The sequence below is a fragment of the Carcharhinus amblyrhynchos genome, chromosome 10 (genome assembly GCF_965287045.1).
Source record: "Carcharhinus amblyrhynchos chromosome 10, sCarAmb.v2.hapA, whole genome shotgun sequence".
NCBI classification, from domain to species: Eukaryota; Metazoa; Chordata; class Chondrichthyes; order Carcharhiniformes; family Carcharhinidae; genus Carcharhinus; species Carcharhinus amblyrhynchos.
Window position 1 is genome coordinate 2319337 of NC_137333.1, and position 16402 is coordinate 2335738.

The following is a 16402-nucleotide window of genomic DNA, read 5'->3' on the forward strand; positions in this document are numbered from 1 at the left end:
CAAAATATCAGGAATTCAAAGTCCACTGATGACTGTGAAATCATTGTTGATTATTGTAAAAACTGTTCTGGTTCATTAATGTCCCTTAGGGAAAGAAATCTGCTGTCCTTACCTGGTCTGGCACACATGTGATTCCACAGCAATGCAATGTGGTTGACTCTCAAATGCTCTCCAAGGGTAACTAGGGATGGGCAATAAATGCTGACCAGTTAGCAATGCCCATGTCCTGCATAATGAATAAAAAATCCAAAATGCTGACCAAGCCAGTAACGCCCATATCTCGTGAAAGCAAAAAAGGACACTGGTGGAGGCCATTTGGCCCATGAGTTGATGCTAGCTCTCTGCAAAGCAAACCAGCAAGTCCCATTCTCCTGCTCAAGCCTTTTCTGAGCAAGATTTTCAAGTGTGGCTGGGTCGAATATCCTCCAAACGTTTACTGACAAGCTTTGGACTGGCAAGTGACTCTTTGCACGAAGCTCTGTGTGATTCCTTCTGTTTGTGCAAGTTGTACCAAATCAAAAGTTATCGGCCAGAGGACAGGATTCATTACAGGATTAACAGAAAACTTAGAGATGCCAATAAACTGAAAGTTGCTCGTAGTATTTATCTGTACAGTCTCGGTACGCGCAGTATTTAATATCATATCTAGTCTTGGAATCAGAAGGTTCTAGATTCATTCGTACTCCAGAGACTTCAACACAAAATCTAGGCTGATTCTCTGGTTCAGTACTGAGGGTGTGCTGCACTGTCTGAGGTATCATCTTTCAGGCAAAAACATTGAACAGTCCAAAGATGTGCAGCTTAGGTGGATTGGCTGCAGTAAATTGCCCCTTAGTTTCCAAAAATGTGTAGGTTAGGGGGATTAGAGGGGTAAATACTTGGGGTTATGGGAATGGGGCAGGGGTGGGTCTAGATGAGATGCTGGATTGGTGCAGGCTCGATGGGCAGAATGACCTCCTTCTGCACTGTAGGAATTCTATGATGAAATCAAAGCTGCATCTGCACTCTCAGATCTACATCATAAATCCCACTGTCACCCTCACCTTACTTTCCACCCAAAATCACTTTGCAAAAAAAACACCCTAGATTGCAGGTTCAGTGTGTTTGTGTGTATAATCCACAGCACTGAGAACGTAACCACTGTGAGATAATCCACGTGTATTTTAACAGTGAATTTCTGCAGCTTGCAGATATGATCAAGGTGTGCAGACTTGAATCAATGGTTAAGTAATCAGATCTGACATTTGCTCATTTAAATACCAATTACTTTGCAACATGAAAGGAACGAGATTAGTTCAAGTGTGGCTCATGGGAGCAAATGCTGTTTGCAGCAGAAAGAATTCAGCCACGTGGTTGGATCATTCAATAACCTGCATTTATATGGTGCCTTGAAAGGCATTCCAAGGTACCTCGCAGGTGAGATATCAAAGCAACATCACAGAAATATTAGGACAGGTGATCAAGGAGTTTAAAAACAGTGAGGTTATGTTGCAGCTGTATAAGCTGCTGGTGAGGCCACACTGGAGTATTGTGCATAGTTTTGGTCTCCTTACTTGAGAAAGGATATACTGGCACTGAAAGGGGTGCAGATGCGATTCACTAAATTGCTTCTGGAGTTGAGAAGATTGGCTTGTGAGGAGAGACTGAGTAGAATGGGGCTATACTCATTGGAATTCAGAAGAATGAAGAGAGATCTTATAGAAACATATAAGGGAGTAGATAAGATAGAAGCAGGGGAGTTGTTTCCACAGGTAGGTGAAACCAGAACCAGGGGGCATGGCTTAAAAATAAAGGGGAGCAGATTTAGGACTGAGTTGAGGAGGAACTTCTTCACACAAAGGGTTGTGGATCTGTGGAATTCCCTGCCCAGTGAAGCAGTTGAGGCTACCTCATTGAATGTTTTTAAGGCAAGGATATAGATTTTTGAACAGTAAAGGAATTAAGGGTTATGGTGAGTGGGTGGATAAGTGGAGCTGAGTCCATGAAAAGATCAGCCATGATCTTATTGAATGGCAGAGCAAGCTCAAGGGACCAGATGGCCTCCTCCTGCTCCTAGTTCTTATGATCTTATTTTGAAAGGAGATAGGTTTAAGGGGTAAGGGAAGAGAGAGACAGGGTGGAATTTTGGAATCCTGCCATGGGAATTGTAATGGGTGGGGAGTGGACCATGCAAAGGTCTGTTGACCTTGGGTGGGATTTTCCAATCTTGGTGCGAGTGCGGCCAGTAAATCTCGTCCCAAGACTGATGGAGAGCAGTTTAGGGAGGGAATTCTACATCTTAGAGCCTCGGCAGCTGGAGGTACGAGTGTCAATGATGGAGAGATGAAAGCACGTGAGGTCGGAGTTGGAGAATACTACAGAGGTTTGGCATGGGGAGTGCGGGTGGAGAGGTCGGGGAGTGAGGGTGGTACGGAGAGGGTGGTGCAGGTGGGGGAAGGGGAGGGTACTGCAAGGAGGATGGGTATGGTTGGAAGGGTTTGAAAACAAGGATAAGAACTTTAAAATTGAGACATTGCCAGAACCAATATAGGCCAGCGAGTGCGTTGGTGATGGGTGAGTCAGGGACCTGCTGAGAGTTTTGGATGAACTCAGGGTTGTGGCAACTGAAAAGTGGGAGGTGAGTAAGTTCGAACTGTTCAGTCTAGTACAAACATAAGGGGAGCAGGAAAATCAAGTTGAGTTTTCTGGTGTACAAAACAAAAGGCAGCAGGTTTCTGTGCTAGAAAATGTCTGAAATGCGGAAACAACACAGTTGCTTTGTGTTGTTATCTACGTTCTGTGATAACATCTGAACAGCCTGCCTTCAGAGATTGAAGTTACAAAAACTTAACAAAGGAAATGTGCTTGCAAGCATCACTGACTCATTTACACACACAATTTGCATTTCCTCACGATTCAACTGACTTGATCAAATCCCACCATGCACCATGAAAAGGTTGCATTTTTGAACCAACTGAAATGAAATATGCCACTTTAAAAAAAAATCTGTTTATGGGATTGGTTGTCCATCCCTAATCGCCCATGGGAAGGTGGTGGTGAGAGCAGTTGTTTGGAACTGCTGCAGTCCACATGTTGTAGGTGCACCCACAGTGCTGTTGGGAAGCGGGGGGGGGGCGGTGTTCCAGGTTTTTGACACTAGGTATAAAGTTGGAATGGAGTAAGAACAGTGTGCGACTTGGAGGGGAGCTTGAAATTGGCAATGTTCCCTAGAACATCTGGAATCTGAAAATCTGGAATTAAGAATCTAATGAAGACCATGAAACCATTGTCAATTGTCGGAAAAACCCACCTGATTCACTAATGTCCTTTAGGGAAGGAAATCTATTGTCCTTACTTGTCTGGCCTACATGTGACTCCAGACCCACAGCAATGTGGTTGACTCTCAAGTGCCCTCCAAGGGCAACTCGGGATGGGCAGTAAATGCTGGCCAACCAGCAACGCTCATGTCCCAGAAATGAATAAAGTTCATAGTGTACATAGGGGCAAAGGAGAGGATGCAGACTGTAATGTTACAGCCATAGCTAAGCTGCAGAGAGTTTATAAGTGTTAGAGTAGAGTTTTAAAAGCATGAACGAGAGTAAAATATAGAATTAGTGGGTATGCTGGGGACAGCTTGCAAAAGGTTGCCTTGCTCCGGAGCCATCTTGATTAGTCAGATGGGAAGGCACTCTCAAAGAATGGGACTCACATGGAAGAAAAATTATTGGCAAATAGTTAACTATTTGAAAGCAGTCAACTTTAAAAGCATGGGTTGCGCTGTACCCAGTAACTTGTTTGGCAAAAAGGAATAGTTTTTCAAAGGAAAAAGAATTATTTTAAAAATGAAAATGTGATTGGAGTTGAGTCAACTTACCAAGCCTCCTTTCATAATATCTACATCTTTGTCACTGAAAATCTCATTCATCCATACAGTGCAGGAGGAGGCCATTTGGCCTGTTGAGTGTACACTGAGTCCAAAAGAGCACCTCATCTGGCCCATCTCAATTCCCCTGACCTACACATCTTGGAACACTAAGAGCAATTTAGCACGGCCAATCCATTTAATCTACAATAAAAGCAAAATACTGCAGCTGCTGGAATCTGAAACAAAAACAGAAAAATCTCAGCAGGTCTGACAGCATCGTGAGAAGAGAATAGAGCCAACATTTCGCGTCTGGATGACCCTTGGTCAGAGCTGCTCTGACGATGGGTCGTCTAGACTTGAACCATTAGCTCTGTTCTCTCTCCACCTAATCTACACATCTTTGGACTGGGGGAGGAAACCGGAGCAGCTGGAGGAAACGCATGCAGACAGGGGGAGAATGTGCAAATTCCACACAGACAGGCACCCAAGGCTGGAACTGAACCTGAGTTCCTGGCAGTGGTGTGAGGCAGTGGTGCTAACCACTGTGCCACCGCGCTTTTGTTAGGTTTGACTGTCTCAGTGCTTTCCTATTTAGCCTTCTATTTCAAGTTCTATATACACGAGCTCGTCCAAAGCTCTATTGCCCGTGTCCTAACTCGTATCAAATCCTCTTCATCATTCACTCTGGTACTCATCAGCACTGCCTCCTGATCCAACTACATCTTGGTTTTAAAATCCTAACATCCTGCCTTTCAAATCCCTCCATGGTCCTGCAACCCCTGTCTCTTTAATCCCTTCAATAATACCTGAGATCACCGTGCCTTCACCAATTCCGGACTTCTGTACGTCCCAAAGTTTCCTTTGCTTCGCCAGTGGTGGTCACTGACCAGATAAGGTGTGAAGGGACAGGTACACTCGATCACAACAGCACAAACGATCGCAACTGGCGTGTATAATACAGCTTTAACATCGCAAAAAGCTGCAATGCAATTCTTTGAGGCATTAACAAGCAAGGTTTGACACTGAGTCACAGAAGGAGGTAAGAGAAGGGGGAAGATAAGCTTTTCAGAGCATTGTAAATGAGGAAGGGGAGCTGGAGAGGTTTCCAGGGGGAATTCCAGAGACTGGTGCTTAGAAAACTGAAGGTCAGCATGTGAAGCAATTAAAATCAGGGAAGGGTATTGGAGGAGCACACGCTGACTGTTGGCTGGAGGAGATAAGGAGTTCATTATAGAACGTAGAAACATAGTAACTGGGAGCCAGACCATAAGAACATAAGAACATAAGAAATAGGAGCAGGAGTAGGCCATCCAGCCCTTCGAGCCTGCCCCGCCATTCAATAAGATCATGGCTGATCTGTCGCTGCTCAGTTCCACTTTCCCGCCCTCTCCCCATAACCCTTAATCCCCTCTCCTATCAAAAACCCATCAACCCGCGTCTTAAAAATATTTAGCGAGGCAGCCTCCACCACTTCAACGGGCAGAGAATTCCAGAGATTCACCACCCTTTGAGTGAAGAAGTTCCTCCTCAACTCCGTTCTAAACCGCCCCCCTTTTATCTTGAGGCTGTGCCCCCTAGTCCTATTGTCTTTTTTGAGCGGGAAGAGTCTTTCCACCTCTATCCTATCCATCCCATTCATCATCTTATACGTCTCAATGAGATCTCCTCTCATTCTTCTAAACTCTAACGAGTACAAGCCCAGTTTATTCAGCCTCTCCTCATAGCTCAACCCCCTCAACTCCGGTATCAGCCTAGTAAACCTCCTCTGCACTCCCTCCAAGGCCAAAATATCTTTGCGCAGGTGTGGCGCCCAAAACTGCACACAGTACTCCAGTTGCAGCCTCACCAATGCCCTATACAGCTGCAGCAAGACCTCCCTACTTTTATATTCAATCCCCTTCGCTATGAAGGCCAGCATCCCATTCGCCTTCCTGACCACCTGCTGCACCTGCAAGCTGGGTTTTTGCGACTCATGCACAAGGACCCCGAGGTCCCTCTGCACCGTCGCCTGCTGCAGTTTTTCGCCCCGTAAGTAATAGTCCTTCCTACCATTCTTCCTACCAAAGTGGACCACCTCACACTTGCCAACATTAAATTCCATTTGCCATTTCCTGGCCCATTCGCCCAGCCATCTGTGACTTCTCAAGTTTGTTCCATGGTTTATAAAATATCAAGGCTCAATTTTTATGTCAACTCCACTTCTGAGCCCGCCTCAGTAACCCTCAATTCCCTTACTGCCCAAAAATCAATTAAGTTCTGTATTGAAATCACCCAACAAATGAGCTCTAGGAAGTAAAAAATACCAAAGATTCACCAGAAAAATGAAGAAATTTCTCATCTCTTTCCAAAAATGGCCAACCTCTTAGCCTGAGACAGATCTGACTCCAAAATCTGGACTTTCCAGCCAGAGGAATCAGTCTCCAGCCCTCCCCCACAAAAAAATTACACATTTCATTGAGATCTCTTCTAAAATGCAGAGAATAGTGTTCAGCCTGAAACTTATTGTTCCTCATTATCCTCTACGTGTTACCATCACAATGAGTACATGACCACAGTCTTTCTCAAGAGCTTTCAGTTCCTTTTTTCTCTGGTTACGATGACCCATGACATAATCCCACATTAATAAGTGAGCTTGCAAATTTTGATCTTATTAAAATACAATCACACAAGCTCGGAGCTGAAGTCAGCCATTCGGCTCCTCGAGCCTTCTCCACCATTCAGTGATCTGTTTGTGTTTTGTGATCCACGTTCCCATCTATTCCCGATAATCTTTGATCCCCTGGCCTTAAGAATCTATCTACCTCTGCCTTAAAAATATTCACTTCCACCGCCTTCTAAGGCAGACTTTTAAAGTCGCACAACCCTCTGAGAGAAATATTTCTCCTCATCTCTGTCCTATAAGGGTGGCCCCTACTTTTAAAACAGTGCCCCTTTGTTCTGGTCTCACGCACAAGAAGAAACACCCTTTGCACATCCACCTTCTTCAGGATCTTAATAACTTCAATCAAGCCACTCCTCACTCTTCTAAACTCCAGTAGAAACAAGCCCAGCCTGACCTTTCCTCAAAAGGCAACCACTTATTCCAGGTATCAATCTAGTAAACCTGCTGTGAACTGCCTCCAATGCAGTTGCAACGTGATTTCCCTTTCACAAAACCGTGCTGACTCTTCCCGATTACTTTAAGTTCGACTAAGGGCCCAGCTATAACCTTTTTTAATGATCGAATTTAGCACCTTCCCCATGATAGACATAGAGCTAATAGGTGTATAACTTCTTTTTTCCTGTCTCCCTCACTTCTTAACCAGAGGGGTTGCATTTGCTATTTTCCAGTGTGGTGGAACCTTTTGCAAAATCTTAATTACAACTGGTTTCATTAGCGTTGCATTAAACTATTATTTTGGATTTGAACAACCTCTTTGATATGGCAAACCTAAAACTTATTTCTTGGAGTTATTGATGGTTGAAAATCTATTGCCATTTGGTAAACCAGTCGCTTGTACATGTTAAGAGGTGGCTGAAGAGAAAAACACCCAAATTATTAATACAACTATATTTCCATTATATCTGATGACACACGTGCCTGAAATGAGTGCAATCTAGTGCACCAGAAATCCCCAAACAATACACAGGGGAGGTGGCAGTGTAGTGGTATTGTCATTGGACAATCCAGAGACCCAGGGTAATGCTCTGGGGACCCGGGCTCAAATCCCACCACAAAATTGAATTCTATAAATTAGATGTCCAATGATGATTTGATATATCATTGTCACATGTATTGGCATACAGTGAAAAGTATTGTTTCTTGCGCACTATACAGACAAAGCATACCATTCATAGAGAAGGAAACAAGACAGTGCCATATGTAGCGTTACAATCATAGCTAGGGTGTAGAGAAAGAACCTAAGGATTGCCAGATCTGTAAGAGATTGACTTAGATATTTGTTAGAGAGTGTGAAAGAGTTAGAATGAAGTTGTAGAAGCATAGAATGAGAATAAAATATAGAATGAGAATAAAATATAGAATGAGAAGGTATGCTGGGCACAGCTTGCAAGAAGTCGCTTTGCTCTGCCGCCATATTGAAAAATGACCATGAAACCATTGTTGTAAAAACCCATCTGGTTCATGAATGCCCTTCAGAGAAGGAAATCCGCACTGACTCCATATGAGATATAATGATATGACTCCAGATCAGCAGCAACATTGATGGTTAAATGTCAGTCAGCTCACATTCCAAATCTAAATAGCCATTGTCTTAGAACAGTGCTCACAGTTTCCTTTCTCTGGTTGAGAGCACTCTGACCCATCATTGTGTCTTGTTATTAAGTGAAAGCTGCAGTTCTATATAAATTGATAAGATATAGGAGCAGAATTAGGCCATTCGGCCCATTGACTCCACTCAGCCATTCGATCATGGCAGCTATACTTCTCATCCCCATTTTCCTGCCTTTTCCCTGTAACCCCTCAACCCATTACCAATTAAAAATCTGTCTCCTCCTCCTTAAATTTACTCACTGTCCCAGCACTCACCGCACTTTGGGATAGCCAAATGCACAGATTCACAACCCTTTAAAAGTAGTTTCTCCTCAACTCTGTTTTAAATTTGCTGCCTCTTATCCTAAGACTGTGACCTCTCATTCCCACAAGAGGAAGCATCCCCTCCACGTCTCCTTTACCCATACCTTTCATCTTCTTGTACAACTCAAATTTGATCTCCCCTCATTCTTCTTAAATTCCAGAGAGTATAGGCCTAAATTATTCAATCTCTCTTCGTGTGGAGTTAATCAGATTTTTAACCCATAATCGAGGCTGATCCATTCAGTGCGATATCGAAGGAGCCCTGCACTCTCAAAGGTCCCTCGTTCCTGAGCAGCTTTAAGTGGAGGCTCCCTTTGCTCAGGAATGAATGTACAAATTCCCAGGCAGTATTGAGAATTTTGATTATTGAGCCAGGGTAAAAGCAATGAGCTGTATTAAACTAACAATTTTATTTAGCAAACTGAATTTCATTTGATACATCAACAGATTAATTTGCTTTCAGAAAAACAGTTGCACGCACCTCTGAGAACTTGAACACTTTATTTATTAACATTATGAGTCTCCTAGGTTTGTTCCCTTAAGTGATTATCCTTTCGTGATTCTTACAAGTACTTGATGTCAAAATATAATCAGCTCTTTGCAATTTTAAATCAGATACTTCCTTTTCTCACCCAAACATTTCTGACTTCTGTGCTGCCCAGTGCTACCTCAGCATCCGCAGGTCCAATGCTGAAGTCAGATGCACAAAGTCCTCTGTAAGTTTACCACTCCTGCTAGTGCTGAAGTAGGAAGTTGGTGGCCATGTTAAGATCATTGTTGGTCGCTCTCAGAGCCTCCATGGCATCGACCCTGGAAAAGCCCATCTCCATCAGCCTCGCTACCTGCAACATACACACAAAAAACAATATCCAGATAAGACAAACTAAATGTGAGGAAACTCACATCAGCTGGTCACATTGCCCGTCTGTACCTCCACTTTAGTTAAGCTGCTCCTAAACCATCACCCACTCTTCAGCTTCCTCTCCATTTAACAATTCCCATGCCCTCCTGGTCAGCCTCCTATGTGACATCCTTGATAAACGAAAGCTCAATTACTTTCCTGCTGCACAGACCCTTTAAGTCCTATTCACCCATCTCCCTGCTGACTCACACTGGCTCCCAGTTAAGCAACACTCCAATATTACAATTCTTATTTCTCCAGGACCTCAGCCCTCCCTACCTCTGCAATCTCCACCAGCTCTACAAACCTCCGAAATCGCTGCACTCTTACAACTCTGGCCTCTAGAACATTTTCGATTGTAATCGCTCCATCGTTGGTGGCCGTGCCTTCAGCTATTGAGGCTCCAGGATCTGGGATTACATGCCCTATATCTCTTTCGCTTCATTTAAGACACTCTTTCAAGTCTATCTCTTGGACCCCTGTGAAGAACCTTGCATATTTTACTATGTTATGGGCTAAAAATTCAATACGTTATTGATATCACACGAAAATGAGAATTTTAAATGTAAGGTGCTACTTGTTCCCTGTTACTGATGAGGTCAATTACCAGGGGGGCATGGATTTAAGATGATTGGTAGAAGGATTAGAGCGGATATGAGGCAAAACCTTTTTCACCCAGAGGGTGGTGGGTGTCTGGAATTCACTGACTAAATTGGTGCTTGAGATTAAAATGCTCAGCTCATTTAAAAGGCTCCGACATTGACATCTTAAGATCTTTTATTCATTCATGGGAAATGGGTGTCGCTGGCTGGCCAGTATTTGGCTGGCGCAGAGTCGCTGAGCAGAGACTGATAGCCAAGTTCCGCACACATGAGGACGGTCTCAACAGGGATCTTGGGTTCATGTCGCACTATCTGTAACCCCCGTGACTTGCCTGGGTTTGCAAAACCTCACTTACTGTACTGTCTGGAGACAATACACATCTCTTTAAACTGTGATCAGTGCTCCTACCACTCACATTGTCAGCCACTTCAGGTCTTGAACAGCAGGTTAGGTGTAAGGATTCGCATTTTAATCAGTAATCTCTAAACTGTCTGTGCTTTATATGCTCTGTCTGAGGCCAGAACTCTCCATTCACCTGACGAAGAGGGTAACCCCTCGAAAGCTTGTGAGAATATTATCAAATAAATAGGTTGGACTAAAACCTGGTGTTGTCAGACTTTTTACAGTATTTATTGCCCATCACCAGTTACCCTTGGACGGCAGTTGAGAGTCAACCACATTAATGTGGCTCTGGAGTCACATGTAGGCCAGACCAGGTAAGAACAGCAGACTTCCTTCCCTAAAGGATATCAGTGAACCAGGTGTGTTTTTCCAACAATTGACAATGGTTTCATGGTCATCAGTGGATTCTTAATTCCAGACATTGTTTCTTGAATTCAATTTCCACCACCTGCTGTGACCCTACCCTCAATCCCCAAATCATTAGCTGAGTTTCTGGATTAATAGTCTAGCGATAATACCACTTGGCCGCCGCGCCACCCCCTCCCCCCGGTATAAGTTGCAAGGTTATGGACCAGGTGCTGGAAAATGGAAATTAAAATGAGCAAATAGTTTCTCTTTTTTGGCCAGCACTGACACGATGGGCTGAATGGTCTCTTTCTGCACCGTAATTTTTCTATGGTTACGGGTACTGGACCAGGAACCCATGTAGGTCAGAGAGCACAGGATGGGAAATGTAAGTATAAAACAGCTTGTGAATTAATCATAAGCACCAAGAAAAACATCTATAAACCTGCGAGTGATAAAGAAGGGAGGGTAATCCCAGCTAAAGCATGTATTCAGGAGAATGAAACTGTGACCTCAAATTTATTAGAAGAGCAATAAAGGGACTTTTCAAAAAAGTAACGCATGCTTCAAGATAGGCTGTTTTAAAAGAGAAATGATTAATTGTGACCTGACATTTTCACTAACTGAAGATATTATCTATTAAATACTTCAATGCGTCCACCTGCAGTCCCTTAAATTGGCGTCCTCTGTTTCTGCCTTGGTTGTGTCGGCATCACGGATGAACATCCCTATCCTGCGAACATTTATTTAACGATAACCGCAGGTGTGACCTTGGGTCACAATCTCAGGACAAAGAGCCATTTGAGCACTCAATTGTGAGTCTTTATAAACTCGCTATGTAGAGGGCAGCAAAACTCTTTTCCCACAGACAGCGATTGAATGATAATCTGTACAATAGCGTGCTTCCTCTAATAAAGCTTATCTTCTGATGACCTAGTCATTGCAGGAAACTAAATAAAATCCCTTCATTCATCAAGAATGTCTCAACTTTGAATTGTGGCAACTGCTCTGTCCACAGTCGCAGTGGGCAGGTAGTGGGCTGCAAGTCACCACCGAGGCTATATTTGAGTGCTGTGGTCTGAAACGAGGATGCCACTCACACTAATTGATCAACAGGATCTTGATCAATTGGGCCAGTGGGATGACGATTGGCAGATGGAGTTTAATTAAATGCAAGGTGATACATTTTGGTAGACTGAACCAGGGCAAGACTTGCTCGGTTAATGGTAGGGCGTTGGGGAGAGTTACAGAACAAAGAGATCTAGGGGTATATGGTCATAGCTGCTTGAAAGTGGAGTCACAGGTGGACAGAATAGTGAAGGCGGCACTCGGCATGCTTAGTTTCATTGGTCAGAACATTGAGTACAGAAGTTGGGACGTCTTGTTGAAGTTGTACAAGACATTGGTAAGGCCACACTTGGAATACTGTGTACAGTTCAGGTCACCTATTGTAGAAAGGATATTATTAAACTAGAAAGACTGCAGAAAAGATTTACTAGGATTCTTTCGGACTTGATGGTTTGAGTTATAAGGAGAGACTGGGTGGACTGGGTCTTTTTTCTCTGGAGTGTAGTAGACTGAGGGGTGATCTTATAGAGGTCTATAAAATTATGAGGGGCATAGATCAGCTAGATAGTCAATATCTTTTCCCAAAGGAAGGGGAGTCTAAAATAAGGGGACACAAGTTTAAGGTGAGAGGGGAGAGATACAAAAGTGTCCAGAAGGGCAATTTTTTCACATAGAGGGTGGTAAGTGTCTGGAACAAACTGCCAGAGGTAGTAGTAGAGGCGGGTACAATTTTGTCTTTTAAAAAGCATTTAGACAATTACATGGGTAATATGGGTGTAGAGGTATATGGACCAAACGCGGGCAATTGGGATAGCTTAGCGGCTTAAAAAAAAGGTGGCATGGACAAGTTGGGCCGAAGGGCCAATTTCCATGCTATAAACCTCCATGACTCTATGACTAATGAGGCGGTGGCATGATGGGTTTAGAACAGTTTCCAAACTGAAATATTTCTACATAACCTTTGTGTTATCCAACATTTGACCAACCCGCAGATTCTCCAGCCAGGGGAAACAGTATCTAATCTGTCAAGCTCTTTCAGAATATGACATCTTTCAATGTGAAATACATTTACAGTATTTGTATATTTTAATTCACATCATTGATGTATTGTGTTCATGTTGTGTTCACAACTTTCAGGGATCGGGATCGAGAGGGTAGGAAGAAACTGTTCCCATCGGCAGAAGGTTGAGAACAAGAGGGCACCTTTTGAAGCTGACTGGTAAATGAAACAGCGGATGGACAATTCTTTTAACACAGTGAATGTTTGGGATCTAGAATGTGTTGCCTGAGTGTGTGCTGGAGGCAGATTCAGTCATTGCATTCAACAAAGAGATGGATAATTATGCAAAGAGAAAAGGCTTGCAGGGCTATGGGACAGACAGTGGAATATAACTGAGATTTTTTTGTTCTTTTGTGGAATGTGGGTGCCACTAGCTAGGCCAGTGTTTACTGAAGGTGGTGGTGAGCTGCCTTCTTGAACCGCTGCAGTCCATGTCCTGTAAGTAGACCCACAAGGAAGGATTATATATGATGAATCAAATGGTCTTCTTGTACAATTGCACTTAAGGGAAGCAGATAAGCACCAGGGAAAGATGGGATTAGTTGAAGAAGAGGAAGAGGAAGAGGAGGCTGGTGTAAAATATGGATCAGATGGACTGAATGGCTTGTTTCTTTACCAGATATTTTGTGCAATTTTGCAGAACCTTCTCTTGGTTTGACAATTACATAAGGCCAAAAGATATAGGAGCAGAATTAGGCCATTCAGCCCATTGAGACTGCTCTGCCATTCAATCATGGCTGATATGATTCTCACCCCCATTCTCCTGCCTTCTCCCCATAACCCTTGATCCCCTTATTGATCAAAAACCTAAAGACACTCAATGACCTGGCCTCCACAGTCCTCTGTGGCAATGAGTTCCACAGATTCACCACCCTCTGGCTGAGGAAATTCCTCCCCATCTCAGTATTAAAGCAGCATCCCTTTAGTCTGAGGTTGTGCCCTTGAGTTCTAGTCTCTCCCACTAGTGGAAACATCCTTCTCACATCAACTCTACCGAGGCCTCTGAACGTTTCAATTAGGACCCTGCCCTCCCATCCTTCTAAATTCCACCGAGTATAGACCCAGACACCTGTATCGCTCCTCATTAGGCAAACCCCTAATTCTTGGGATTGTTCTTGTGAATCTCCTCTGGACCCCCTCCAAGGCCAGCACATCCTAAAAATTGCTCACAATATTCCAAATGGGATCTGACCAGAGCCTATACAGTCTCAACAGTACATCCCTGCCTTCTAGAAATGAATGCTAACATTGAATTTGCTTTCCTAACTGCCAATGGAACCGACATGTTACATGCAGTCACTACATGACTGAGTGGATGAATTATGTAGTATAACTCCCACCACTAATATTAGATATATTCAAGTTGGTAAACTGTGCTCCAGGATTGCACCTGCGGACATCAGGTCACCGTTGTAAGTAAACACCGAGAACAAAAATCACTGGGTGTTAAATGTGGTGTTTTAAACATTTATAATTCACCAAAGGAAGAGTTGAAGGAAAAGTATCGGAGGGGGAAAGCAGTAGAGGTGATTTAGAAGAGAGAGAAAGTCCAGGTCCTGACAATATGTATTGAAATTAAGAGGAGATGTTGGCGTAGTGGGAATATCACTGGACTAGTAATCCAGGGGCCCACGCCAATGCTTTGGGAACATGAGTTCAAATCTCACCACGGCAACTGGTGGAATTTAGAATCACAGAATGGAATCTCTACGCTGCAGAAGGAGGTCATTCAGCCCATCTAGTCTGCACCGACCACAATGTAAACTCAATTAATTAAAAAAATCTGGAATCTTAATAAAGGTGACCATGAGACTATCATTGTCATTGAAATCCACCTGGTTCAATGCTCACGAGGTAAGGAAATCTGCCATCCTATTCAGTCTGACCTATATATGACTCTCAAACCACAGCAATGTGGGTGACTCTACTGGTCTCTTAACTGGCCTGCTCAGCTTCAAATGAATGAAACTTTCTAGTGTTACCAACACTGTAACACATTGCTAGCGGGCAAGTAGAGTGAATTGTGCATCTCCATACATGAAGCTGACACTTACGCTCTGGAATCATCAGTCAGTGAAGTAAACTAACTTCTGCGGTTCCACCAACTTCAAATAAGACGTACTTGCTGAATCATTTGGAAAATAAAACAGTACGCTAGACTGGGCAGAGCATCTCACTGCAGTCAACATTACAGTTTACGCCACGCAGACCGACATGCCAGCATCAGCGCTGTATTTTCACGATGGCACAGTGGTTAGCACTGCTGCCTCACAGCACCAGGGACCTGGGTTCAATTCCTGGCTTGGGTCAATGTCTGTGTGGAGTTTGCACGTTCTCCCCGTGTCTGCGTGGATTTCCTCTGGGTGCTCCGGTTTCCTCCAAAGATGTGCAGGTTAGGTGAACTGGCCATGATAAATTCTCCCTCAGTGTGCCTGAACAGACGCTGGAGTGTGGCTTCTAGGGGATTTTCACAGTAACTTCATTGCTGTGTTAATGTAAGCCTACTTGTGACTAATAAATAAATTTTACTCTACTCTCCTTTTTCCTGACAGTGTGGGTGGCAGATTGCCTTCCATTCATTGCCTGTCCCAGTTGTGGCTCAGTCAGCAACACTCTCACTCTCATTTCCGAGTCAATGGGCTGTTGTCTTACAGTAAAAAGTCTGACAACACCAGGTTTTAGTCCAACCTATTTATTTGATAATAGATTTGATAATAATTTGATAATAATGTCTTACGCCAGAGACTTGAACACGAGAGAGCTAGGCTGACTCAGTGCTCACACCGAGGGAGGGCTGTATTATTGGGGGTGTGTCATTTGGGTGAGGTGTTAAACCAAAGCTCCCATCTGCTGTCCCCTAGTCGATGTAAAAAGTTCAGAGATGTGACAGCCCCCAGTAAAAGCAGTCTAGAATCAGAACGAGCTGCCAGTTTACAGACACAGAAACCCACCCATTCCAAAATAAATAGCCACATTCACCCAGGCAAGCTCTCTTTGTACAGAATGGGAGGTGAATTTCCCTAAAGGAACGAGTGAGTTATAATACAACTGTTATCAATGCTGACTCTCCTTCAGGGAAACCATGACATAATTCTTTAATTTTCTTTCTTTTGGGTAAAGTAGAGGCAGTGAAGGTGAGAGTGGGGTCGCAGAGGAACCTGGAGAATACTCCATCGTGGTCGGGATTAAAGGGATTTCCAGACAACACATTTTCTAATGATTGCCCTGCGACCAGAGCATCCAAGCTGAGTTTCCTTGTGTGTGAAAAGGGGATTGGGAGGGGGCGGGATGTCGGGAGGTGGCGGCACGGTGGTTAGCAGTGCTGTTTTACAGCGCCAAAGACCCGGATTTGATTCCTGGCTTGGGTCACTGTCTGTGTGGAGTTTGCACATTCTCCCCGTGTCTGTGTGGGTTTCCTTTGGGTGCTCTGGTTTCCTCCAAAGATGTGTGGATTAGGTGGATTGGCCTTGCTAAATTTCCCCTTAGTGTCAGGGGGATTAGCAGGGTAAATACATGGGGTCTGGGTGGGACTGTGGTGGTGCAGACGAGGGGCTGAATGTCCTCCTTCTGCATGGTAGGGATTCTATGTCCTGCATTCAAGCA

At 43.9% G+C, this 16402-nt stretch overlaps 1 protein-coding gene across 1 annotated transcript in view; it reads right to left on the reverse strand.

Annotated features, from left to right (window-relative positions):
• Positions 1–8811: 8811 nt before the first annotated feature.
• The window catches only part of ubac2 (UBA domain containing 2), a 225216-nt gene continuing 217625 nt past the window's right edge, over positions 8812–16402 (reverse strand). Inside the window, exon 9 of the mRNA XM_080198062.1 lies at positions 8812–9262. Within this exon, the coding sequence (XP_080054188.1) occupies positions 9155–9262 (108 nt within the window). The 3' untranslated portion in view covers positions 8812–9154. The remainder of the gene's footprint in view (positions 9263–16402) is intronic.